Source organism: Budorcas taxicolor, chromosome 8 (assembly GCF_023091745.1).
Source record: "Budorcas taxicolor isolate Tak-1 chromosome 8, Takin1.1, whole genome shotgun sequence".
NCBI lineage: Eukaryota > Metazoa > Chordata > Mammalia > Artiodactyla > Bovidae > Budorcas > Budorcas taxicolor.
Genome location: NC_068917.1, coordinates 107,389,387 through 107,416,995, shown reverse-complemented (window position 1 = coordinate 107,416,995; position 27,609 = coordinate 107,389,387). Strand labels below are relative to the sequence as shown.

General features: G+C 45.7%; 1 protein-coding gene across 1 annotated transcript; it reads left to right on the top strand.

Moving 5' to 3' along the window:
• Positions 1-305: 305 nt before the first annotated feature.
• On the top strand, positions 306-26,723 carry TNFSF8 (TNF superfamily member 8). The gene is made up of 4 exons (XM_052645405.1): positions 306-500; positions 12,443-12,485; positions 24,799-24,870; positions 26,329-26,723. Exons 1-4 carry the CDS (start codon positions 306-308, stop codon positions 26,721-26,723), a joined length of 705 nt encoding a protein of 234 aa, XP_052501365.1.
• The last annotated feature ends 886 nt before the right edge of the window (positions 26,724-27,609 follow it).

The window sequence follows — 27,609 nt, the reverse complement described above, 5'->3', positions numbered from 1 at the left end:
GCAGCGTAGGGAAACCGTCATTTTCCTACTCGCCCTCTGACATCAGCCACCTTCGCTATAGCTACAGTTTCTCTTCACTCAAACTGATCCCTGGCGATGAAAAATGAGCCTGTCCCCCACCCGTCCCGCTGCCTTTCGCCTCACGCCCCCAGAGAAGAGTTTCTTCGTGAGGCAGCCGGTGAAGGTTTTTTTCCAAGTCACATGATCCAGGATGCAGGGGAAGAATCCTTCTTGGAACAGAGATGGGCCCAGAACCGAATCAGATGAGGAGAGATAAGGTGTGATGTGGGGAAGCCTATATAAGAATGGACCCAGGGCTGCAGCGAGCACTCAACCCACTGGCCCCGTCTCAAGACACAGCCATGCATGTGCCCGCAGGCTCTGTCACCAGCCACTGGGGAACCACGGGCCGCGGGTACTTCTGCTTCACCACGGCCTCGCTGGCGCTGTGTCTCGTCTTTGCTGTGGCGACCATTATGGTGCTGGTAGTTCAGAAGACGGTGAGTGGACTTCTCTTCTTTGCCTTTCCTTTCTGATTTATGTTCAGTTTCTCCACAGAGACTTGGGGATAAATGAAGCAGAGAACCGACATCAACAGAGAGAGGGAGCAAAGAAACTGGAAACTCAGTCCTCTCAAATAATTTGGCTCTTTGAGGGAAAATTTTCTTGAGCCATCACCTCCAAACTTTCTATATACACCTGAGCCAAAGAAGGGAGAGGAGCTATTAGCCTTGAGAAATTTTCCTAGAGGAAGGGGATATATATACACGTATAGCTGATTCACTTCGTTGTACAACAGAAATGAATGCAACACTTTAAAGAAATTACACTGCAATAAAAAAATAATAACTGTTGCTGATCTAAAGACTTCTATTAAAGATGGAAGAGACAAGGAGACTTAATAACACATTTGTACAGCCAGTGTCTTGTCTTTGATGACTTCAGACCAGATTCCAGGATTCTGTACTCTCAGTCCAGATGTTCCTGAGATTTCAGAGGCCTCAGCCAGTGCTAGGCACTTTTTTTAGCCAGGAGTTAAGTTCCAGAGGCCAAAACAAGGAAAGGGAGCAAGGAAAGGAGGCCAGAAAGACCAGGGCTCTTTAGAGCTTGGGCATGTCAGTGTTAAAGCTCACAAGACAAGTTCAAAGCTTCCTCCTGAGCCACTGCTTTGAAGAGCTTGGTGTGTCACAAAAACATAACACATAGAAGCAGAAGGTAGAAATGTTTTTCACACCTGTTCCCTCTGAGACTGCTCAGAACCCTAAAACTATAAGCAATTATGGGTACACACTGTGAAGTTGAGCAGTCTCAGGAAATTTACCTTTTTTTTTTAAGTAAATGGTAAGAATTACTATGAAAACAGAGGAGGTGAAGGAGAAAGCTTATTCATATTTTAGGAAATTGGTGTTTACAGCAAATCCACCAGGATGTATTTTAGAGAAAATACTGTACTAATCGTATATATTGCTCATGAATTTTTAATGAAGTAATTTTGATAGTTTAAGAACTGTACCCCCCAAAAAAAGAACTGTACCCCCAATACTACTACCCCTTCAAAGTACGTACATTTCTATTTATTCCTTCAAAGCTCTCATTTTTCAGAGTATTGCAGTCCTGCAGAATTTGTTCTGGCTTCCTTCAGTTGTCTTAGGTTGAATGCTCTTTACCTTATTGATTGCTGAAAAGAACCAGGCTTTAAAAGGCTTGGTTCTCTGCTTCTCAAGTGTCCTCAAGAACTGGCATTTAAATGAAGCTTTGAAACTCATACCTCCATAAAAGTGAAAGATAACAGAATTGCTAGCATTTGAGGCTTAGACTGTAAAGTTTACGAAACTCATCATTTATTGGGCGCATCTACACCTACTGGGAATAACACACTTGAGAATATTCTAGGGCCCTTTTTATTCTGTACAGACTCTATAACTTCTGTAATTCTAATCTGAAGTAAACCAGAGGTGTATCATTCTACAGCAAGAGCCAAAGAAAGGAAATTACAGTGGCCTTCGAAAATGTCTTCAGTTAGATTGTAGCTAGAACTGGTATGAGAGAGAGAGAGAAAGAAAGAAGGAAAGAGGGGAAAAGAGAGAGAGAAAGATATGGTCGTGGTACATGGTGTGGTGATGACATAGGAAGCGAGGAAGAGCTCCAGAATTCTCCTAATCCAAGTCCCACATTTGGTTGAATTGATTCTTTCCGTGAAGGAACTGGAGTGGATCTTTCTGCCTCATTTTTGTAAATGTGGGAAATGAGAAACAGAAAGGGGACAGGGCTTGACCTAAGTTGGCCTGAGAAAGTGGGGGTCAAGACTGCTTGGCTATTTAACGAGGCCACTTTTCCCTTTGAGGACACAGACAGCCACAGCAGCACTAAAAAAATCTCCCTTCCTCCTCTTCTCTTGGGAGTGTGCCCTTCCTGGCGTCCAGTTCCTTGACTTCCCCTCACTCTGGGAAATGAAAAGATTCACTTCACAGTCTGACTCTAGGGTTTGATGTACTATGATTTCTTAGCCTGAGAAATATCAGTAACTTGCTTAAAAGTATTGTGATATACAAGTAAAGTGTTTTATACATATCATTTCCAATAATTCATTCAGATATTAACTGTCAGAAAAGCTAAGAAGAGAGAGTTATCTTCTTGAACTTGAGTTATCAGGTTCCTGCGGGAAGAGGCTTTAGTACAGGTACAAGTTAGACAAATGAATCGACTCTTAACAGGACCCCCGATAAAGGAATCAATGGGAGATACCTAAGGACCTTAAACTCATAGCCCAATTATTAAAAGTGAAATGGATTGATGGCCACCCAGCAGTCTTGTGAGGGTGGATGGGGGCAAGGCTGAGAACCATGAGCTGGTTCTACTGGCCTAAGAAGTCCCCACCATTACTGTGTGTGTGCTCGGTCGTGTCTGACTCTTTGCATCCCCGTAGACAGTAGCCCTCCAGGCTCCTCTGTCCATGAAATTTTCCAGGCAAGAATACTGGAGTGAGTTGCCATTTCCCCCTTCAGGGGAATCTTCCTGACCCAGGGATTGAACACAGGTCTCCTGAACCTCTTGCCCTGACAGGTGGATTCTTAACCACTCAGCCATGTGGGAAGCCCCCAGAAGTCACAGTTCTAAATAAAAAGACACATGTAGAGGCAAAATGTAAACCAAAATTAACTTAAAATATAGAATAAGTGATGGAATGTAGGCACATAGGGCTGCCACGAAACCACAAGTTAAGGAGATGGAATATTTTCCCAGGCAGATCTAAGAAAAACTTCACTGGAGATTGGAGTCTCAGTTTGGCTTGAGAAATGTGCACAATTTCAAACAGGTCTCCTGAGATCAGAGGAGAGCGTATTCCTGGCCAATGGATCAGAATGAGAAAAGTGAAAAGTGTAGGACATGTAGGAAAATCAACAAAGATCGCCTTGAGCTTTGGTTTGAAAACCAAATAACTCCAAAGTCAAATTCCTTGGGAGAGGCAAAGAACTTAGGTTTCAACCTTAAAGATTTATTGAACATCTACTGTGTGCAGGACAGTAATGTTCTAAGTAATGGATATAGAACCTTGATCAAAGCCAAAAATATCTCTGTTTTCATGTTACTTATGGAACTTATTGCCTACTGATGTCTTAAGTCTCTGCAGTAGCTGTATTTTACTTACCTTTAAACCATTATATTCATTTAAAATATTATATTCACATGGTTTAAGAAAAGTAAATAGTAAACAAGGGCAAAGAAAAAAATAGAAATCTCTCACACCCTCTCCACCCAACCACCAATCCCTCTTTCCTGAGATAAGGACAATTGACAGATTCTTTCATGTCCTTCCAAAAATCTATGCTTTATAAATATATAGTACACACATGTCATTATAGCAAACCCATAAATCTGCAGCTTGCTTTATTGACTTGATATATCTTGGAAATCCTTCCATGTCAAAACATGCAAGTCTATCTCATTCTTTTGAAGAGTCACACAGCACTTTATTGTACTTCATATTTCGTCTGTGTCTCATGAAGGGACACAAGTTTTTCTCTAGAAGTTTTGCTCACTGTGCACATCTGCAAGTCTATCTGTGGGATAAATCCCTAGAAGTGGGAATACAACGTGTATTTTTTAAGAGATTGTACTCAGTACTCTTGAAGAAGTAGAAGTCCTACCAACAAAGAGACAGATCTCCATGGAAAAGAAAGAAAATTGATTTCTTATGAAGTAATTACAACAGAGTATATGCGTTTGTGTCACAGTGAAATGTCACACAACTTGTACAGCAAAGCAAAGAGAAAAAAATTTCTCATATCTCCTCCAGAGACAAAGGGTTATACATAGGTCATATATAGGCTATAATAAGGAAGAGAAGGAAATGGCAACCCACTCCCGTATTCTTGCCTGGAAAGTCCCGTGAACAGAGGAGCCTGGAGGGCTACAATCCATGGGGTCGCAAAGAATCGGACACAACTGACCGACTGAGCACATGGGCTATAAGGTGGACAGGCTTCCCACATGGTTCAGTGATAAAGAATCCACCCGCCAAGTGGGAGATGAGGGTTTGATCCCTGGATTAGGACGATCCCCTGGAAATGGCAACCCACTCCAGTATTATTACCTGTGAAATCCCATGGACAGAGAAGCCTAGCGAGCTGCAGTCTGTGGGGTCATGAAAGAGTTAGACAGAACTCAGCAACTAAACAACAGCAATAAGGTTGACACTAGAGGTGTTCACAGTTCAGGTGGCTTGGAGGCCTTCAATCTTAAGAAATGTTTCTGTTATAAACCAGAAGCCTGGTCTTGTTTAGCCCCTGGAGATATCTATTTACATTTCACAATGTTAGAGTAAAGAAGGGCTCATGTATTCTAGAAAGAAGAGAAAGCAACTGCCTTCTTTCCCTTTATCAACAAAGAAAACTCCTTTTATTAAAAACAAAAAAAAATTACCCTTCCAATACCACTCAACTTCCCCACCAAGAGTTGAATTTAGGGGCAGTGATTGGCGGTGATGGTGGTATGGTTTTAGGTTTGTTTTCACTCCAGATAAAATATAGGGTGAACTGAAATGCCCAGTGATACTTCTCTCTACCCAACTTACTCTCTCCAATACAGTCAATTATTTATCCAAAGAAGTCCACTGAGCAGCTTCTCCAGGGAAAGCCCTAGGCTAAGCTGTAAGGGAAGAACCCAAGTGGACAAGGTGGGAGCCCTGTTTTCTGGGAGTCTCTAAGTTGGAGAGGTGAGGCCCAAACCCTCAAGTGCTTGAATTTGGGGCAGAATGGCACTAAATGTGGGCTTCCCAGGTGGCTCTAGCGGTAAAGAACCCACCTGCCAATGCAGCAGATGCAAGAGATGCAGGTTTGATCCCTGGGTGGGAAGATCCCCTGGAAGAGAGCATGGCAACCCACCCCAGTATTTTTGCCTGGAGAATCCCCAGGGACAGAGGAGCCTGGTGGGCTACAGTCCATAAGGTCACAAAGAGTCAGACATGACTGAAGTGACTTAGCATGCATGCGCTGTACTCAGTGCCATAGACTAGAAGAGAGGAAGACAGTTGCCGCTCGGGGTGAGGAAGGGGTTTGCAAGAGAGGTTAGAAGGGAAGCTGAACCTCCTCCAAGAATGAAAAGGATCGTGTCTGATTCCCGAAGTTTTGTTTTGAAAAAATTTAAACCTACTGAAAAATAGAATGGTAAATACCCATATAATCTTTCACCTAAATTCAATAAGTGTTAATATCTTGCCATATTTCTGCTTCTTTCTATATATATGAAAGTAAGGTTCGGTCAGGGTGACCTTTCACCCACACGTATTTCAGCACCCATCTCCTACTTACTGTGTGCCATTATCATGGCCAAGAAAGTTAATGTTATCTTGGCAACATCAGTTTATAATAATATATAGTCCATATTTTAATTTCCTCCACTTGTTCTAAAATGTTTTTATACCTGTTGTGCCTTTTGTTTCTCGATCCAGAATCTACTCTTAGGTCACATACGGAGTTGGTTTCACCTGTTTTAACTTGGAATGTTACTATTTAAAAGGTGGCTCTGGGAGCTTATTAGAAATGCAGACTCTTGGGCCCCACCTTAGACATAATGAATTGAAATCTGCATTTTAATAAGGTTATTGGAGAAGGAAATGGCAACCCACTCCAGTACTCTTACCTGGAAAATCCCATGGATGGAGGAGCTGGGCAGGCTACAGTTCATGGGGTCACAAACAGTCAGACACGATTGAGCAACTTCACTTTTTTTTGGTGATCTATATGCTCATTAAAGTTTGAGAAGCAATGATCTAACAATCTCCTCTGCTCTCTGTTGCTTTTCACGACACTGACTTTTTAAAAGGATCCAGGACAGTTCTATGGTCATGTTTTGGGACTGTCAGTGTCTACTCACAATAATATTCAGATGAAACATTTTGGGCAAGGAAAGGACATAAGCAATGTTATATCCTTCCTTTTCACAGCAGAGCTAGAAGCATATGTCAGGTTGCTCCATTATTGGCAATAACATTTAGTCAGTTGATTCAAGGCATGACCACTGTCTGCCTTCATAATGAAAGTGAAAGTAAAGTCACTCAGTCGTGTCTCTTTGCAACCCCATGCACTCTAGCCTACCAGGCTCCTCCATCCATGGGATTTTTCTAGGCAAGAGTACTGGAGTGGGTTGCCATTTCCTTCTCCAGGAGATATTCCTGACCCAGTGATTCTTTCACTTCTTCTGTATTTGCTAGCTGGCATGCATCAGTGGAGAAGAGCTCTCTATTGAAAGGATGGGAACAAGAGGAGATGGTGCCAGGTATTCTAGGTGGGGCCGGAGTAAGGCGAGGTGCAAAACAGAGATCAGTCCAGACTGCACCAGGGAGTGGCAGGACTTGGAGCCAGGTACAAGAAGCACAGATAGAAGATGACAGGAAGCCACCCCATCAACAGACTAGGAAGGTTTTCCGAACCCATCCATAAGCTCAGCTCCACACTAGCCTCCAGTAGCCATTTCCCCCATTCCTGTGGACAGGGAGACCTCAGTGTTCTGACTGTCTGTTGAGTAATGTCTTTCAGTTCAGTTCAGTTCAGTTCATTTCAGTCACTCAGTCGTGTCCAACTCTTTGCAACCCCATGAACTGCAGCATGCCAGGCCTCCCTGTCCATCACCAACTCCTGGAGTTCACTTGTCTTTAAGCCCTTGTTATTCAAAGTGTGCTCCCTGGTCCCAAAACATTGGCATCATCTGGAAGATGATTTCATCATTTCATTATAAATGTAAAACCTACAGAATCATAATTAGCATTTTAACAAGACCCCTAGTGAGAGAAGCACTGCTTTAAGCCCCTGTATTCCAGTGACCACTTTCACTAACATTAGCAAAACCAAGACTACCGAGGAAAATTTTCTAGGACCACAATCCACTTTCTCATGGAGTCTCAGGAGAATTTCCTGCCCCAGCTGCATCCTGCCCTATCCTAGAGGGGCGACATGGCTTGGGATTGAAGAGCATTGCCTTTGAAGTCAATATGCCCCAGCTGAATCCTTTCCCTCCTATTCACCATCTAAGGGACCTTCTATAGTCACTAAGCTATTTCTCTAAGTCTCAGTCAATCACTAATTCTTGGAGTAAAGATAAAATAAGATAATGCATGTAAAGCATTTAGCCCCTGATGATTCAGTACCCTCAGTCAGTCAGTTCAGTTGCTCAGTCTTGTCTGACTCTTTGCGACCCCATGGACTGCAGCACGCCAGGCTTCCCTGTCCATCATCAACTCCTGGAGCTTGCTCAAACTCATAGCCATTGAGCCAGTGATACCACCCAACCGTCTCATCCTCTGTCGACCCCTCTGAAGTACCCTCATTAAGTGCTTAATCACATTCAAAAATAAGAGAGGCTTTCCTGGTAAAGATCTCCATGGCTCACCTTACAAGATGTGAGACCACCTGGCATAGTCCAAACATCGGTTGTCTTTGGCCATTTTCTATAAGAGAGGGCATCTTTTGTCAAAGTAGATTTAGGAGCTGATTTCCCTGCACAGGATTGCTCTGTGAAAAGAAATAAACCTTTCAAGGTATTGAGACAAGTTACACACTTCATTAGGATTAAGAGGGTAACCAAAATAGCCACCATTTCCAACCACTTGCTAACACTTAATGCATAATATCTTACAATGTCCATAACTTTATATATAATATCTTATTATGTCAATAATCCAGCAGAGGGAGGGATTATTAGCCTTGCAATCACAGTGATTAAAGGAAATGGGAAAACAAAGAGTCCTAGGCAGAGAAGATGACTGGAACAGCTCATTTCACCTGGGAACAAAAAGGTTAAATGTAGGGAGGGTTCTCCATACACAGAAACATTGTGGAGGATACCCATGAGATACTCAGAGTCTGAAAAAAAAGAGACAGAGAGAGAAGCATACTTAAGGAAGTGTAGCTGGTTGGTATCCATGGAAACCAAGTTTCCTGAGCTCAAGTGTAAGTGAAAGTAGCTTAGTCGTGCTGACTCTGTGACCCCATGGACTGTATAGCCCTTGGAATTCTCCAGGCCAGAATACTGGAGTGGGTACCCTTTCCCTTCTCCAGGGGATCTTCCCAACCCAGGTATCGAACCCAGGTCTCCCACATTGCCAGAGGAGTCTTTACCAGCTGAACCACAAAGGAAGCCCAAGAATACTGGAGTGGGTAGCCTGTCCCTTCTCCAGCAGATCTTCCCAACCCAAGAATGGAATCAAGGTCTCCTGCATTGCAGGCGGATTCTTTACCAACTGAGCTTATGAGGGAGCTACTCAATGGAGCTGAGAATGAAAACCTGGGAGGGCCCATTTGCTTCTCTCTGTGTCTAGCCTGTTTACTATTTACCTCAAAGCCAAGTTGCTAAGCATGGTGGTTCACATTTCTCCAGCCAAGACCCAGATCCCCAGGCTAGGTTTGGGAAAGAATTCTTAGACTGGGAGGTACCTTACTAAAGGGGAGTAGATAAATGGATAGCGCTCAGCATAGTGTCAAGGGCATAGAGGGTCCTCAACAAAGTTTAATTTGTCATCTCTTTATACCCTACTTCTCCACCTCCAAATGCAAAGACTGCCAACAGTAGGGCGCATGGGGTGGCAGGGGAGGAGAATAAGCAGGTCTATCCTTGGCTTCTGAAGACAGCATCTCTCTTGGGGCATAGAAAGGGCACTAGAGAATTTCATTCTAGGATCTGCCACCAACTCACGAGTATCTCAGTCTCCTTGTCTGTGAAAATTGGCTTGATGGACTAAAGGATGCCTTGGCTCCCCTCTGGCCCTGATCCTTTGATCCTGTCTACTGGGGGTAGCTAAGGAAAGCTATGGAGACCTGTTCTCAAGTCCTCATGCCAGGAGCTCTTCAAGGCAGCAATAGTCACACTTCTGTCTTGGATGCCATGGGTCCTGGGCTAAGGTTTAAGCAACAGGATTTTTCCCTGTACTATGATGCTTTGTTTTTGACATCCTCTGTCTGAAGCTAGAAAACCAGAAAGCCTTCAAATGACCACACCCCCACCTCACCAACCCAGACACCCCATGTAAATTAGATCTCTTCTCAGATAGTATTTCTTACAACCTTGCTACTCAAATTGTGTTCTGTGGGCCAGGAGCTCTGCTGTCACTTGGGAGCTAATCAGAAATAGACTCTCAGGCTCCACCTACACCTGCTGAATCAGAATTTTCATTTTAACAGCTCCCCAAGTGATTCGTATACGTGTTCAAGTGCTATCTGGAAACATGCTGCCCCTCTCCCCCATAGCTCTTGCCTTGTAATTCTAGTCTATATTTATCTATATGTTCTGAACAACTGCTTTACAATTGAGCCATAAACCCACAGGATGTCTTCCAGTGACTCAGAGCTCGGCACACACTGTGTGCCCATTTGACACGTGCTGAATGTACAATTCTCTGGTATTTCCCAATTGCCAGGAGCCACGGCAACGGCTCCTCAGGGGTTGTTGCTCTGGCATTCTCTCCTTGTCCCTGGATATGTTCCAGGGCAGCCAACGAAGTCCACCATCTTAGCACCACACTTAAATGTGGATGTTTTTCTTCATGTGTGTGCACATCGTACTAATCGATGGACGTGCTTGGCAGTAAGCCAGATGTTTATTAACTTATGAAAGGCTGTTTGTTTTCTCAGGAGGCAACCAGGAGGGGACTCTATGACATCAGATTTTCCTTTGAACTGTGTGTGTGCTTGAGAGATCACAGAGGTACAGCGCTGTTTATTAGGTTAAGAGCTTTCAGCCAAGGCAATAAAATCATAGACTATGGGAGCAAATAGGAAAGGACCTTCCAAGCCAAGTTCATTTCTTTTCCCCTGATACGCTGAACCCCCCGAGTTTATACTGACTTCCTCCTCCCGATCAGTGCTCTGCAGGGCTGTGCCTCAAGAGACCTCCTCGACTCAGGACCATCCACTTGGGCTGGAGAGGAGAGTCACTGATCGGAAGAGCTGTCAGTGGAAGGAAAAGGACAGAGTCCCTAGAGCAGTGGCAGAATAAAAAGAGAACTCTAGGTGGTCCTAGGTGTTCTGACACAACACTAAGAAAATAAGATGCAGGCAGCAACTAATTGCTTGCTCCATTAGATGCTGGGAAGTTGTTTTCGTCCATGAAAATGCTTACATTTCTTTAGGGCTTTATTAATATCTCAATCCAATACAATACAGGAGACCTCAATCTGGGTAGGTCAAAAGACAAATGAGACACTTCATTCCTTATTGGCAGGACAATGAGGGGTGTCTCCAAGGTTGAGGTGAGGGAAAGGGGGAGAGAGCCCAAGGTGGGAAAACTAGTCACTGAAGAATTTTTTAAATTTCATTTATTTTTATTTTTTTAATTGGAGGATTATTACTTTACAATGTTGTGGTGGTCTCTGCTGTATATCAATGAGAATCAGTCATATATATATATGCTATATATATATATGCTATATATATATATATATATATATATAGGCTTCCCAAGTGGTGTTAGTGGTGAAGAACACAACTGCCAATGCAGGAGACATAAGAGATGCAGGTTCAATCCCTGGGCCAGGAAGATCCCCTGGAAAAGGGCATGGCAACCTACTCCAGTGTTCTTGCCTGGAGAATCTCATGGACAGAGGAGCCTGATGTGCTACAACACTCCATAGGGTCACAAAGAGTCAGACGCAACTAAAGTAACTTAGCATGCATGTATGTGTGTATATATATATATATATATATACCCACTCCTTCTTGAGCCTTCTTCCCTTGCTCCCTATTATACCCCTCTAGGTCAATCACAGTACGCCAGGCTGGGCTCCCTCTATTACACAGAGCCCCCTGCTCGCCATCTGTTTTACACATGAGAGTCTGTGTGTATATGTATATATGTCCGTGCTACTTTCTCAATTTGCCCTACCCTCTCCTTTCCCCATTTGAGCCAGTTGCAGCAAAGGGGATGAATATAGGGCCTGTTATACAGAGGGAGGTAAGTCAGAAAAAGAAAAGCAAATATCACATATTCAGGCATATATATGGAATCTAGAAAAATAGCACTGATTAACCTATTTACAGGGAAGACATAGAGACGCAGACATAGAGAAAAGCTTCTGAAAAATGTATTGGGGTGAAAAACTGCCCGTCTGCTTCTGTTGCTTACTTGCCCAGAACATGTGAACAAGACCTCCTTTCCGCCCCTCCGCTCCCCAACCCCGCAGGTCCTCCTTCAGGAGCCACTCTGCTCTCAGATTGTCTGCCAGCAAGCTCTTACTTAACTGTGTGATTATTTATATATACAGTTATGCTTATTCTAGAATAAATAAAACACATTGAATGTTAACATAAATAATATACATTTATGCTTATTTATGTTATGTAAGTATTTAGATATTAGAGTCAAATGTAAATCTGCAATAAATCCACAAGGACAGGGACCCAATTTAATCATTTATGGTATCTTCACAATGCTTGGCACATAGTCATTCTATCAATTCAGAATTTCCAACCACAGGAGAAATAGTACCTTCCCAGGTATATTTACAACACACTCTCACTGTTTGCTGAATCAAACATAGAAGAAAAGAGCCCACATATATTTATACATTACAGTTGTTTGCCTTATGCTAACCAAAGTAAGAAAAAATAGGTGGTGAAAAGAAAAAGGCACTGCCTGAAAGTTAGGAGTTGCAGATTCCCGCCCCGATGGCCATAAGCTTTCTACCTCTCAGCTTCCAGTTCCTCACCTGTGAAACGTGCAGAGTAATCCTCCAATATTATTTCTGATAAACAGGTTGTAAAGCTCATGTAAACTAAGTCAGTGAATTCGTTGTTTTTTTTTTTTTAATCTTAAGAGTCAGATGGAACAGAAATTCTAAATTACACAATACTTTCAGGGCAACCAAAGTGGAAAAGAAAAAGACTAGCTGTTTCAATCTGATGACATCCTCATCCTTTTTTGTTTTTTACCTTTTCTCTTTCTTCTCTTTCAGGACTCCATTCCCAACCCGCCAGGCCAATTCCCCCTTAAAGGAGGTAAGACTTTGGAATTAGGAGTAACTGTGCAGGAGGGGATAGTCCATATCACATCACAGATGATTAACCACCAGAAACATCATGAGTGTCCAACAGAGGCGGTGGGGGCGGAGGTGGGCTGTCAGGCCAAGCTGGTGCATCTGCGTTGCTCTGAGCGGCTTCTGAGCTGTGCTCACGTCCCCAGGTTCTCCCACCAGCCCTCAGCTCTCCCACTAGTGAAAAGTTTGGCTCTGGACAGGCTGGCCCACGGACCCAGAGGGGAACACAAAGCGGTATTGTGTTAGGAGCTTAAAATCTAGAGTCAGATGGTGTGGAGCTGAATCTTGGCTCTACATCCCACCTGAGAAACTCAGTTCCTTATCTATGAAATGAGAGTAATAATAATGGCCTCACGAAGGTATTAGAGAAACTATTAGATCTCTTCTGGAAACTGCTTTTTGTGGTGACCAACATATAGTAATCATTAAATAACTGAATCAAACATAGAAGAAAATGCACAATGAAATTCAGGATTTGTCAAACAGACCTTCCCACGCCCCATATTTTTCTATCACTAAAGTCACTAATCAATGGGTTGTCTCTACTGGCCCCAGATTGGTGAGATGCAGAGTTAGGTTAACATGGAAAAGTGAAAAACTTTGAGACCATCTGATGTATGTTTGCATTGCACAGAAAAGGAAAAGTAAGACCAAGTGAAGGGGATCTTGTTCAGGGTATTATGGAATCAAACTTAGAACCCAGATGTCCTCATTTCAGAACACTAACCTTCAGTCCTGTCACCTTTAGAATTTAGATAGCAAGCACAGTTGGGTGACCAGCCAGCTCAGAGGAAAAAACTAAGAGAGAAAGAGTGAGTCATCATAGGCACCTGGACAGACACACCAGGGCATGCTTGGGACCAGAGGACACACGTGTGTGGATACAGTTCCTCACACCAAGAGCAAGCACACTGGAGTTCCCTCAGGACACCCTGAGCTCTGCGTCTCCTTCTGTTTGTCACCCAGAAACTTGGAAAGCAAGGGCAGAATCCCCTAAATGGAGTAGCACTCTGCGTATTTCAAGGCAGATTGATAATTACAGCTTTGTCAACAATAGCTGAACTTTGGCTGGAATTACTTAGCATGTGACCATGATTTCCACCAAGCCTTTGTAGACAGTCACATCAAGGTGAAGGGAGCATGGCATAATGCAGAAGCTAGCAAGCTGCTTCTGTAAATGACTAGACAGTAAACATTTTAGGCTTTGCAGGCCACGAGGTCCCTATTACAACAAGTCCACTGGTATAGAGCAGAAGAGGCCACAGACTCTGTGCAAATGAGCAGGCACATTTGCGGTCCCACTAAACTTCATTCACAGAGTGAGGTGGTGGCCAGGATCTCACCCACAGGTCAGGGTTTGCTGCCCACCTTCATGGAAACAGTACCGGCTCTGGAATCAGAATACGGAGCCTTGCACAAACCAAACACACTGAGTAAATGTCATTTTCCCTTCCCCTGCCCCATTGTTCCACATCCATCCAGATTCTCCAAGCTTTGACAAGAGCTTCACTTTTCAAGGTTAGGGTTGGCTCTTTAAGGAAAGCATGACCTCAGTGACAAGGACAGTTTTGACCAGGCAACGTGACCTCAGTCATTCTGGGTCTTGGTTTCTGCACTTCCATCATTGTAGATTGTCAACTACAGGGGGTCTCACAAGTGATCCCCTTTTCCTGCAGTCAACTATACTTTCCTCTGAGAGCATGTCCTTTTCTATGTTACTTTTGTGTGAAAATGTCCTTTCTTTTACAACACAAGGTTGATACAGATGGGAATCAGGTTGGTTTGCTTTTTACTCAGTTATTTTGTCTGTTTGTTTGAACAACAACAGGCAAAATAAGAAGCTGCCCATTCTGTACTGGTCACTGAATTTACATTTTGGAGTCCTTAATTTTGGTTTTGAAGTAATTATTTTGGTCCATAGAAATTTAAAATTTTGGTAACCATGGACTAGAACACTTATCAGATCCCTTCTTAAATGGGCCGTCACTGTGGATATCAAAACACAAACTAATTCAAAACCAACCACAGTTCCCAATTCAATGTCTTTGCAACCAGATTAAAAAATGGTAATAATTCTCCCTAGGGAGAATTATTATTATTATGAAACTCTTGTTAAAGACCTTCCCACACTTACCGTGGATTTATCTTAGCCTCCATCCTATAAGCAAACAACTTGGGGATTAATAGTCCTGTTTGGCAGGTGGTGAGCTGAGGCCCAGGGGATCAAGGTGACTTTTGGAAGGTTGTCTAGGGAACCGATGGCAGAGCAGGAGTCAGAATCCAGGGCTCCCCTCTAGCCCCACATGATTGTTGCCAAAACTCAGCCTCTGTTCGCTGGTGCTGAATAGAAACACGAGGACAGAGTTTTGGGTGAAGTAGAAAAGAGAAAAGCTTTTATTGCTTTGCCGGGCAAAGCGGGCCACAGTGGGCCCAGACTGAAGACTATGTGACCCACCCTGGAGGCGGTAGTGAGGAGTTGTGTTCAAGGAGCAGGGTGTGATCAGCTCGTTCTTGGATTGGTTGGCAACAAGGTGAAATTTCAAGCATCGTCAACCTTCTGGTTTCAAGCAGTCTAGGGTCTCTGTTCTTGCGGTCAGCAGTTTTCATCTGGAAAGGGGTCTGCTTCCTGCAAAAACAGCTTAGGAATGTGTGTCAGGCCTTTATCTGTATCTTTCAGGAAATTGGGAGTTTAGTGATTCTGTCATGTGGCTGAATTATAGTCTATAGATTGTTACCAGTTTCTTGGCCCAACAGCTATTCCTTGCTTCTACATCTTCACATTTCCCAATCACTGACTCTTGAGTCGGCATTTTAAGACAAGGACACAGGGGCTTGTACACAGTTTCATGATGTGTTTCAGCCATAAAATGTCAGTGACCTGCTGTGTGTGGTCCTTGACTTTCTCTTGCTTTTTAATGAAAGTCTCCACCTGTCTTAACTTGGCCCACCTACAGACACAGTGGTCAGATGAGGTGGAAAGAATACCACCTTGGAGCAAGACCTGGGCTCCAGAGTTGACCTCCACACTAGCAGGCTGCGTTTCTCAGGGCAAGTCTGTAACATAAAAGGACGGTGCACTGAATGAACTGGAAGGGTCCTTCCAGCTGCGATGCTTTATGATATTCTAACCTTTCCTGTATATATGTAAATACAGAAAAAAGAGTCTAAAAAGATGATTCCCAATAATCTTGAGGAAGTCTGCAGGCTTCCTGCAGGAGGCATAGCCTCCTCCCCAACAAAACCCCTGTGAGCAGGCGGAGCCAGTGAACTCCCCTTGGAAAAGCCATGGCAAGACACTCCAGGCAGAGGGGCGCTGTCTCCCAGAGGCCCCAGCGGGGAGGCTCTAGGGGGCAGCCTGTGGTTTGCCCCCCGGATGGATGAGAGCGGAAGCTGGACTCTTACCAGGGAGCCCTGTGCCACCGGCCGGTGGAAACTGTCCACCAGGAAGCCAGCAGCAGCCCAGAGCTTGGCAAAGAGGGCCAGGCACACACACCCAAGTAACGTTAACACAGGACAACACTTAGCTGCAGGGAAACCACAGAACGCCAAGCCTTTTCTGTAAGGAGAGGATGTCTGAGTACCAGCACTCACCTCTCACTCCTGGCCAGGAGACTTGTCACCGGCAGACCGCCAGCTCGCCACCACTGCCTTGTGCTTAGGACCCGGTGGCCTGGCAGCGGCTCACTGTGACTGCGGGCAGCCAGGCAGGGCCCCAGGAGGAGGACCTTCTCCCTTCCTCTAGCAAACGGAGTCACTAAGCGCTCCCTCATGGAGCTGCTCCGAGGGCGGGATGGGACCACAAATATGAGCCTCACCTGCCACGCGGCTGGGCACAGGGGCCGGGCGGGCCAGGAGAGGGCAGCTGTGCTGCCTCTCGACATCCTCGTTCCTGTCTCCTGCCTCTCCCACACTCTGAATCCCATGCGTTCTCATGTACGTGCCGTATTTGTCCCAACCCCAGAACAAGCCCCCATGCCTGATCTCCCCAGATTCCAGAAGCACCCACGTTTGTGTGCAGCAAAGCTGACAGCAGGATTTAGGGAATGTGGAGAGGCTGGTGGGGTGGTGCCTTCCAATACGGAAGCAGAATGGAGTTTCAGATCCTACGTGATCCCGAACCCTCTGCGCTCTAGGAGACAGCACTCTTCCCTTGGGTTCAGCCCTCTAGCACACGTACTGACCCACCCCCACCTGCTTCCATGTCCTTCTTCCCAATTTCACCACCCATCGTTTCCCCTCAGAAACTCGGCAGAAATTCAAACTCCTGACTTCATTGCAAAATAATTTTGATCACCTCAGCCCCAGGCATTTCCAACATCCCAACAACCAAATATAAGTTCTTCCCTGCGCTGGAGGAATTCCATGGATGACTTGTAAATCAGTTTTTCTTTTACTCCCCAGCTAGGCAGGTGTGAGAGTGTGATGGGATGAAGATAATAAACACTGATGGGGCCTTTGCTTTGGGCTGAGGGCTTCGTGATTCACTCGTGCAGTCTCACAGCAAACCCCAGGATAATTATTGGCCCCTTGATAATTGTAAGTAGGGAAACAGGGAGATTTACCGACTTGCCTAAGATTGCACAATTAGCAAGGAGTGGGGCCTGACCTCAAAATCCAAGTTGACGTGCCTGGGAGCTCTTTGGCTTACCCAGGATGTCATGGTCAAGATGCTGAGTGCAACATGACTGTGCTTCCTCAGTGTCCCCCCCACCCAGGGCTCCAAGGCCAGGAATCCCCCCAGGGCTCTCTGTCCCTTCCCCCGCACCTGCTCCTGTGGCTGTCTGTCCTGCTGTCACTGGAGCCTGCTCTCTGGTGTTGAGCTCCGGGCCAGAGAGGGCCACTAGGGCACCTCGCACATGGCTCTGCACAAGAGGCAGGGCTGTGGGGAGCATGAACAGCCCACGGCAGGGGATCTGGAGGCCAAATTCAGGCCCCAGCTTCGCAGTGGAGGATCCTGAGAACTGGGAGGATCCTCCCCACACCCTCACTGCGGGCCAGTTAAGATAGTCTGCCTTTCCTGTGAGTGTCACGGGCCCCCTAATATCCAGAGGTTCCTGGGGGCCCTGAGGAGGTGGAAATAGTGGATAGACCACCTGGAGGAGTCCTAAACCCCTCTGTGTGTTCCCCATCTCGCAAACAAGTATCTTAGGATTCTCTCACCACTTTATTAATACCATTCCAACAATGTCCCATGTTTGCCTGGCTTGCAAGCTACCCTCCCCCCCCCGCCCGCCCCCGCCGCTAAAAAGAAAACGTGGGGATTTAAAAGAGGTCAAATAAGGTTGGCTAATTGCAGCTAGTGAGCCCACCCCCAAAGAAACAATACAAGCTGCCCATGGAAGGCAGTGAAACTAAACGAAGGAGCTGGTTGCTCACCGATCGCCCGCTGTGCCTGGTGTCGTGCAGCTGGGACCGGATGCAGGCTGCACAGAGGCAGGTGGAGGTGCAGCAGCATCCTCCTCTAGAAGGGCTGAAAACAGCAGAGACCTCACATCTGTCAGGTGGACAGAGCTGGATCTAACTGCCTGGTCCGCTGGTTGTCGTAGTTCCCCCCCACCACACACTAAGTGGGGATATAACTGCTCAGCGGTCACTGCTTTTCACGTACTCACAGGCCTCAAAGAACTTATTTGCCTCTATGTTTACTTTAAACCTATTCACTCAAAGCTCACTCTGAAAGTGTCTTTTTCTTAAGGCAGAGCTAACCAGGATCAGGACTCTCTCTAACAGAAATAAACTAGGAAATGGGCCACACAGAATAAGGTGAGACAGAGTCCTGGAGAGGCCATCAGAGTGCTAAAGCCATCTGTGTCTAATCCCTGCCCCTTGTCACCCAGAGGAGAGGAGAGGGAGGGGGCGATGTGGGGGGTGGGGGACAGGAGAAGGGGAAGAAAAAGGAAAAGAATTCCATCATCGAGGCGCATATTAACATTTATACTTGAATTTTGCACATACACATGTCACAAGTCTTTAAATCCAGGAGAAAAATCCCCGTCTTTCACTTTGGGGAAGAGGAGAAAAAAAAGAAACAGGCGGGGAAAGGAGGGAAGGACAGAAGGAAGAAGGGAAGGAGGGAAGGAAAGCAAGTTTGTTTCTCAAACTGGCTTCACTACATGTTTCACCCAAGCTCTCTGGATGCCACACATGTTGTCTTAAATTTCTACAAGCCCCACTGTGCAAGCCCCGGGCCAGGAAATGGGAGCTAGACATGAGCAGATCTCTCTTTGCCTTTTCAATTAGACTTTAAAGGTGCTTCTTAAATACCCTCCAATAATATCAATTCAATCTGCACTTAGTATAAGTAAATTTCAAGGAATTACACATCAAGTCAGATAGCTTTATCTTACATACTGCAACAGGTCAGGATTGAAGAGACCCCAAGGGAATTCCCTGGCGGTCCAGTGAATAGGCCTCTGTGCCGTCACAGCTGTGGACCCTGTTCAATACCTGGTCAGGAACTAAGATCCCACAAGTTGTGCCATGTGGCCAAAAAAAAAAAAAAAAAAACACCCTCAAAATCCCAAGGAACCTTCAAGGGATTCAAATGAATTTTCACTTGATCTCAACTTGTATTTACCGATGACTTTTGATGTGTTTAACACTGAGCATGCCAGAATAGCTACTCCTCAAATGCCATCTGTAAACCCAAGGCTGCCTAGTCCTTTGTTTAACGAATGGCCTATTCTGGAGTTTCTCCATGGCGAGTTAGCCAAGGAAACCATCACTCTGAAATGACCCTTAGGTTAGGGAGTCACTGTGATTCCGAATTCCACTGACAATGGCGAGGCTCTTCCCTAGGTGTCGCTATTGCGACTCTCCTGGATATCGTGCCCAAAGGGTGGAACCCAGAAGCCAGGACATGGTAGACGCAGAGTCATGAGGATAATTCTTCTCCTTGTTGGAAGGATTAAAATATTTTCAACTGATGACGAGGGCTATTCACACTTTCCTGAGAGCATCCAATGGCCTCAAACACTTAGATACATAATTAAGAAACTTCAGTCCACCAAGCTCTGGCTTAGTGAGCATCTCATTGTCCAGATGAGTCTGCTAAGAGTGCTGCTAATCTGTGCTACTTAAGAACCAAGGAAAGAGTCGGGGAAGAGGGGGCTACCGCGTGCCGGGTTATCTCCTCCAAGCCATGTGCTGTACAGGTCATTTGACATCCATAACCTCACTGCATCTTTGCAACACGCACACGCTGGGGTTGCCTGTTACTATTCCCACTTAACAGATGCAGTAATTGAGGGTCAGTAACGGGGAGTGACAAGTCTGAAGTTAGAAGCCTTGACCAAAACCCAGGTGCTTTCTTTGAGATGCACTGTGTCTGTTTTGCTCCAATATTAACCTGGAAGGTACCTGGCACTCAGACCACATACTGTCCGGTTGGAATGGTAGGTGTGGCTTGTTTTGCCCCATTGGGCATTGTTGCGTCTTAATGGAAGCCTGTGAGCCCCTGACTTATTACTTGGCAAGGTTCAGCCCATGAACCTGAAGTCACCTGCTGGCATTCCCCTGGGAAGAGGAAGTCCAGATGGTTCATCAGTGCTTGTTTTCCAGGCACCCATAGCTGTCTAGTCAGTTTTCAGGCCAGTGTGTATGGTGGCTGCAAACCCACTTATTCCTACATTTAAAGCCTCTCTGCTCCATGGGAAGACTAAAAACCAGGGCAGAGCCCAGGACTAGGAGTCAGGAACTCTGTGCTCTGAACCCAGCTCTGCCACTTAACCTACTGTGGGGTCTTGAGCCAGACCCTTAGTCCCTCTGGATTCAGCCTCTCCACTCCTAAATCTAGGGTCACAGTTAACTTGGCATCCAATGGTCCTTTGGGGTCTAATATTTTGAGATCTCAAGGAGGGTTCCCATCTTCATGTTGCATTATTCTGACTTCTATCTAGAACATGACCCTTCCAACCACCTAAAGCAACATCTCTCTCCCTATCTCTGTCTTCTATGCACCTGACCAGGAGGGTTTTGTTGGCAAATATTTCTCTCCAGGCTTCCTAACAAAGCCCAAGAAAATTTAATGATCCTTCTAGAGGAGACCAAAGCTTGAGAGGATGGCTTACAAATCTTGCCCAGCTGAAGGCCTTGGTTCTCAGGAGTACTCACAGAGAACCTGAGTTGTCTGAAAGATGGAATGCCCGACAGAAGCAAAGGGTCCCAGACTGTGGCCTGGCCCCACCACTGATTCGTGGGGTGACCTCAGACAAGCCTGCTGTGGGGGTAACATTGGGGAGCACGTGTGTTATGTAGTTACCAAGGCTGGGCCAAATGATTTCTCAGAGAACTTCCAGTTCTATGAACCATGAAAACCCTTACAGAACCAGGTTGTTCATAACTTAGGTTAGTCCCAGACCTAAAACACTCGGTTCTGCTGCAGGTGTCCGGAAATTTTAATGCGTGTAGACAGACTCCTAGCTGGGGTAGAGCAATATGCTCAAAAGATAGATAGTTGGAGCTGGGACTGACTTCGTCGTGTCCCTGCAGCAGGCCTGGCAGTGTACAGCTGAGTCTACCCAGCCATCTAAAATCAGCTAGAAGGGCCCTTCTGGATCATCTGGTCCACCCTGCTCTTCCTCTAGCTTGAGACACAACCACCCGAAAAAAAGTCCTAGATTTTAACTCCAGGCGATCTACTTGCCATGATGTGTGGACTGTTCTCCCCTCCCTAGTCTTTAGTTCTTCAAATTAAACCCCTCGGTGTAGCTAATTTGGTTGGGAAATAAATGAAACAGAGGTGTGTTTTGCTCCCAATGCTCCCCAAATTCAAACTTCCAGGAATACTATAGGATTCCTGTCTCATAACCAAAAATAATTACATCATGGGCTCACAGGGTGATAAGGAGACTCAAAGCCACATGGCTGATGACCCATGGAATATTCATCTAGGTCTTGACAAGAGCCACATGACTCTCACACCAGCCCAACACATCTCTGAACAGCACTAACTGGTCCAATATTTGAGCTGCCAGAACTGTGACTTGCAATGTGTGTTGTATGTCCTTAAAGAAAGTCTTCCCACTGCATCATCCGGGAAATGGGGACAAGAGCGGTATTCGCTGTCAGCTGAGTGCATCATCTCCTTAAACTTCCAAGAGCTATGCTGTTTGGGCCCACAGAGCCAGCCCCCATCAGCCCTGGCCCTCCTAACAGCCTTGAAAGTCGCTAGGCACCAGCAGCATGCCTTCTCCAGGCTCCTCTCCACGTTCAGCAGTTCCATTCCACCGAGAGCTCCTCTGGAGCCCTGCCTCCCCAGTCCCTTCCCTTAGCCAATTCAGTGATGTCATTCTTCAAGAGAGTTGCCTCTGTTTTCATTTCTTTTCGAAACATCTAACAGATTCTTTAAGAAAAACTGAGATACACCATGGCATTTGACTTCAGGAAATGCAAAAGCTTCAAAATAAGTTTGTTGTTTTTTTTTTCCATCCTTGGGTTTCTCAGAATTACAGCTGAGGTCAACCCAACAAACATACAAAGACCAAAGGGGAAAGAAAAAAATAAAAAGAACCTACATGTGTGAGAGGCGAGTCCAGGCTTGTACTTCTACATCCCCCTGTTAAGAGAAGCTCATCTGACAGTTGCCACGAGTGACAGGTGTGAGGGGGTCCTTGGCCAAGGAGGAGAGCTGTTCATGGTGTGACGTGCTGGCCTGAGCCAAGGGCTTGAACATTAACCTCCCATGGAATCTAACCTGACCTGCAGAACCAAGGACAGAATGAGGCCAGGTGTCATCCAGCCCGGAAGGGGAGGCCAGGCCAAGCATCCGCATTCCCTTCCTCAAGCCCTGAGAGCTGAGCTGACATCCACAGAGGGAAGGAGCAGAGACAGACTACATGATTCAGCTCAACAAACATTTACAGAGTATCTTCTGGGCTGGCAGTGGGGATATGGAAACATATCTGCCCAGTCACTGCCCTGAGGATTCATGGTCCAATGGAGAAGGCAAATAAATGGAAAGAGAGGTCAGAGAAGGGTTCCCAGAGGAGGTGGCTGCCAGGCAGTGCTTTAAACAAGGCACAACTTGCCAGTGAAGAGGGGGATTCCAGATGAAATGGAAAACCAGCATGGTGTAACTAGGGGCATCCCAAGGGCCCAACCTCCAGTAGAATGGTCAAAAATCCACTCAGGCATTAGAGTCAGACAGCCTCAGCTTGAATTGCCCCTCTACCACTGACTAGCTTTGAAAATGTGACAAGCCACGTAACTTTTTAAAGACTCAATTTCCTTATATACAAGAGGGAAGTTTCTAGAGCACCTTTCTTGTGGGATGATGGTGAGACTGAAATAAAATAATGCATGTAACAGGCTTAGCCGAGTAAAAAGAAAATAGCCATTAGTCACTATGTACTAGCTAGCATTATTATTCCCAGCACCACCACTGCTACTGCTGGAACAAGTACAAGAGGCAACAGTGGGAAGAGGGAAGGCGAGCAGGGAGACTGCAGAGTTCATTAGGGATTAGAACACAATGGAACACAAATGCCATGGGGAGGAGCTTGGCCCCGATCCCGAAGTCACAGTGGGTCAGAAAGCGGTTCCGAGCAAAGAGACACAGCCAGACATGTCTCTGTGCGATTCTCTGGACCTGATGTTCCATGCCCCAAAAAGAGAAGGCTGGGCCTTCTACTCATAGCCACAGCACATTTAAGAATGAACCCCTCTGTTCCCTGGTGGTCTAGTGGTTAGAATTCGGGCTTTCACTGCCTTGGCCCAGGTTCAATCCCTTGTCAGGAAACTGAAATTCTACAAGCCCTGTGGGGCATGGCTCAAAAAAAAAAAAAAAAAAAGGAGCAGTCCTCCTTGCCTCCTTGCTATGACTGTACACACCCCAAGAGTGTGGGCTGCAGGCAGGACAAGATTCCCTAGCTGGAGGATGAGTGAGAGATGAAATCAAAGGAATGAAAGAACAAGGGCAGCTGGCCCTCCAGCCCTCCTCACCCAAGAGACCTGTGGACCAGAGCCTCTTCATGCCTCCAGGGGAGATAAGAATGAAAACAGACCCCTGCTTCTGCTGGGGGTGTCTCTAGCAGTGAGCATGTTCAGACAGCAGGGGGAACTCTTCACTTAACTTTCTACCACTGCAAGCCCCCACTGTAAGGAATGCCAGGAGGGATTTTACCAGGCCAGGACAGAGGGCGATAGGGAAGATTGTGAGTCCAACAGATGCTACTCTAAAATCCCCATGAGCAAGCCTGCTAGGATGTGGTCACCTCGACTGAATGGCTGCCTAGCCTCTGACAGATGGAATCATCAGTCGTCTTTGTCATCTCTGGTGACACCATCAAAAAGATGTCAATGTCAGATTCTAGATCTGCCAGTTCTGTAGATTAGGGAAACCAAGACTCAATGAGAAGAAAAAAATGCCCAGAATAAGCTGAATTCATGAGTCGTTGCAGGAAATGTATGGTTTGGTTCTGTGCATACAAAATAATTACTATACTAAGAAATGAAGCTGCCATCACCAGTGAATGCATTTAAAATATTCTGATTTCTTAAATTCCACAATGACATAAACATTGTCTTTTCTCCTGGCCAAGGAAGCTCCATATAGCAGGCTCCCTGCTTAGGTCTCTATGATCTTATATCCTTTTAAAATTGAACACTAGGATGTGTTTACCTCCTCTGTCTGGCAAAATGGCCTTGAGGAGGAAGCCTGGTCTCTGAAATCAGATAGACATGGGAGTGGATTTCAGGGTTTCCTCCAACTTGCAATGACCTTGTATTGCTGATCATGTCTGGACATCAGGGTGAGCCTTGCAGAGCGATTCTGAGCATTCAGTCAGCTGGGATACACAGAAGTGCACCCTTAAAGGAAGGATGGCAATAATTCCTAGCAGCCTCAGTGTGCTATCCACCACTGCCTGGCTGAGTGACATAGGACAACGCACTGAATTTGTCTAGTGCCCATGCTTCTTTCCATCTCTCAAAGGGACTTAGTCAGCCCTCTCTCACAGAGCTGTTGCAGAGATCCAGTGAGGTGGAGTATATGAAGCGACAAGAATGGCACCAGGTACATACAGGAACTCAGGCCCTGTTGGTTTCCTTCCTCCAACTTCCACAATCTTTTGTAAAAGTCCATGTGGAAGCAATCAAGTTTAAAGAAAAAAACTCCTAAGGTACTTGATGGCAAAATGAGAAATAAACAGGTTTTCCTTTTATCCCCAAATGGAAACAGAATAGTAATTGTCCCCATCAAAGGGTCATGGGAAAAGATCTGGTGTCTCCAGTTTCCAGAGCAGAGAGAGGCATTTAACATGTGGTCTTACTTTTAGGGAATTGCTCAGAGGACATCTCATGTATCCTGAAAAGAGCTCCATTCAAGAAATCATGGGCCTACCTCCAAGGTCAGTAACCAACACCAGGAACCCCAACCATATGAGGGTCACTCCTGTGGCCAGAGGTCACAAGTAGAGGCTCACGGGCAAATGTGACCTGCATGTGTATTTTGTTTAACCTGTGTGATAATTTTTATAATTTGAATTTAAATGGCTTGGGGGAGAGCGGAGAGCATTACTCTCAAAAGCTGCAAGATTCCTGCTTCCTAAACCTCATCCACTCCTTTAAGTTTGCCTCCCTGGCCTGTGGGGGAATCGGTGCTCCACCCCCACCCCTCTTCATTCACCTACTGGCTGCAGGCCAAGGGTACTGTCCTTTCGCTCGTACGTGGGAAGCAGGCTCTTAATCTCTGCCTCTATCAAGTCATTCACAAGAGAGTCACAAAACTTCCTGGTGTCCAGATTGATAGCTTAATGACCATGTTGGCACAGGCCCCACTTGCATATTGCAGCATGCTTCAGGTAAGAGGTCCCTTAGAGACAAAATAATAAGAGGCATTTATGCTAGGATAGATGAGGTACAGAGGAGATGGCCAAGATTCTCTGCAATAGCCATCCTGCTCATTTTCAAAATTCAATTTTGCAGTTAGATTAGTTCTCATTCTTCAGTTGAATTGCAACGAGGTTTAAAGGGAAGCAATTGAAATGAACACGCCAGCTTCCCAATTCTGAAAGACACCTGGACCCATCAGGGCTGATTTTAACTTGTCAGTGAAAAGACTCAGAGACTTGGCTTCTGACACCAACATGTCTGCTTAGAGGGCCTGCGAATTCTCTGCTCCTCTATAAATCCCAGCTGGGAGGAATCCCTTAATGTGAACTTATTCTACACAATGATGTCTGGCTCCCCTTTTAAAGAGAGGAAGACATTTAAAACTTCAGAAAATGAATAGTTAAGGGGCGCATCTGAATGTGAAAGAACAGACTGAGGTTCTCCTAGACTTCTTGATGCCTGAATTGGTTACTAACTGAACCAAACTGAATGCTTTTTCTCTGATACTTTGTGCAGTGCTTACCCAGTAGCAGTCCCCTGTTGATCAAATGTTCATTGATTGATTGAATATATGTCCATGATAGCCCAAAACTTATAAGGAATACAGTCCAGGAACTTATCGTCTGAAAAGGGAAAAATAGAACTTATAATAATAATAACAGAATGATAAAATGATTAAGTGGAAAACCGTTACCTCTGCAGGGGGTAAAGGTCTAGGACTGTGTGTTTTCTGACCCTCCAGCTTTATGCTTTACAAAAGCAGAGGGATGGTTTTGTACCTGTACCTTAAACACTCAGCAGTGCCTAGCAGTGACATAATATCTGGAAGATATTCCAGATGGCTGAACTAGCGGGCAATATTACAGAAAACACGGGGCTTGAATGGGGAAACTTGAATAAAGATTTCAAATTTTCCAATCTGCATCCGAAATTTGCCTAATGACTCTGAGGTCCTTTTGTCTTTCTCCTCCCAGTGTCAAAGCATATAAACAAAACCAAGTTGTCTTGGAACAAAGATGGCATCATCCATGGAGTCAGATATCAGGATGAGAACCTGGTGATCCAGTTCCCCGGTTGGTACTTCATCATCTGCCAACTGCAGTTTCTTGTGAAATGCCCAGAGCATTCTGTCGACCTGAAGCTGGAGCTCCTCATCAACAAAGACGTTAAAAAGCAGACCCTGGTGACAGTGTGTGAGTCTGGAGCACAAGCCAAAAACATATACCAGAACCTCTCCCAGTTCTTGTTGGAACACCTCCAGGTCAACACCACCATATCAGTCAAGGTGGATAAATTCCAGTATGTGGATACAAACACCTTTCCCCTTGAGAACGTGTTGTCCATCTTCTTATACAGTAGTTCAGACTGAACCACCCCTCCTGGCCTTTGGGAAGAAAGCAACTCCCTACCACACAGCACTTATCCTTCCAGACACTTGGGGAAAAAAAAGAAAACTTTAGGCCAAGACTGAAAAACACAAAGGGAATTAAATAGTACACTTCCATCCCCTGGGAAGATCCAACTCAGGGTTAAAAAGAGACTTCTGGGTGAAGTATCTTCCAGATAGAAGGCGGGGACTCAATGTGGCCTGGTGGACAGAGCCACACACGGGAACCAGAAGGGATGGATTTAGGCCCAGCCCAATCACTAACTCACTGTGTGACCTGGAGCTAGTCCTCTCCCTTCCCTGGAACTTGGATTTCATGTCAGAAAAGCCAAGCCTCTCTCATCACATACCTGAGAACTAAGATTCCAGGCGCTGTTCCCGAAGCCCCCAGCCAGAGGAAAGGCCCCCACATTGGCATAAAACTGATGGTACTTACTGGCTGCCATGTCACCTCAGCAGAGTCGGGACGTGGGGACGAGGTTCAGGGCACCTTGCTTGGCAAATAGAGTGAACAGCAGGATCTAAAGTGTGCAAAACTGACCATCCTGAATCTAATACCTCGTGGGTATTTGGAAAACCACCCGGCCAGGCTTGACTCTGCCGGAACTGAGACTGACAATAAGGCAACAGACAGCTTTTGTTTCCCGTCAGGAAAGTGCCGCGAGTTCGGCAAGCACTCAGCGCGCAGCCGTCAAGGTGATCAGCCGTTTGGTAAGAGCGGCTGCTGTCTCCCACATGAACTCTTTCCCCACTTCAAACAGCTCACAGGAAACCATTCTGTGGAGGGTTTTTAAGGCCTCACTGTGTTGTTGACAGACAATGATGACTCTGAAAATGGTGAGGACTTCTGACGAACGGCCGCCTCCTC

Excerpts from the sequence above, each read along its gene's own strand:
- TNFSF8 (XM_052645405.1), top strand. The coding sequence starts at position 306 with ATGGACCCAGGGCTGCAGCGAGCACTCAACCCACTGGCCCCGTCTCAA. Across the intron at positions 501-12,442 it reads TGCTGGTAGTTCAGAAGACG|GACTCCATTCCCAACCCGCC; the intron begins GTGAGTGGACTT and ends CTTCTCTTTCAG. Across the intron at positions 12,486-24,798 it reads CCAATTCCCCCTTAAAGGAG|GGAATTGCTCAGAGGACATC; the intron begins GTAAGACTTTGG and ends TCTTACTTTTAG.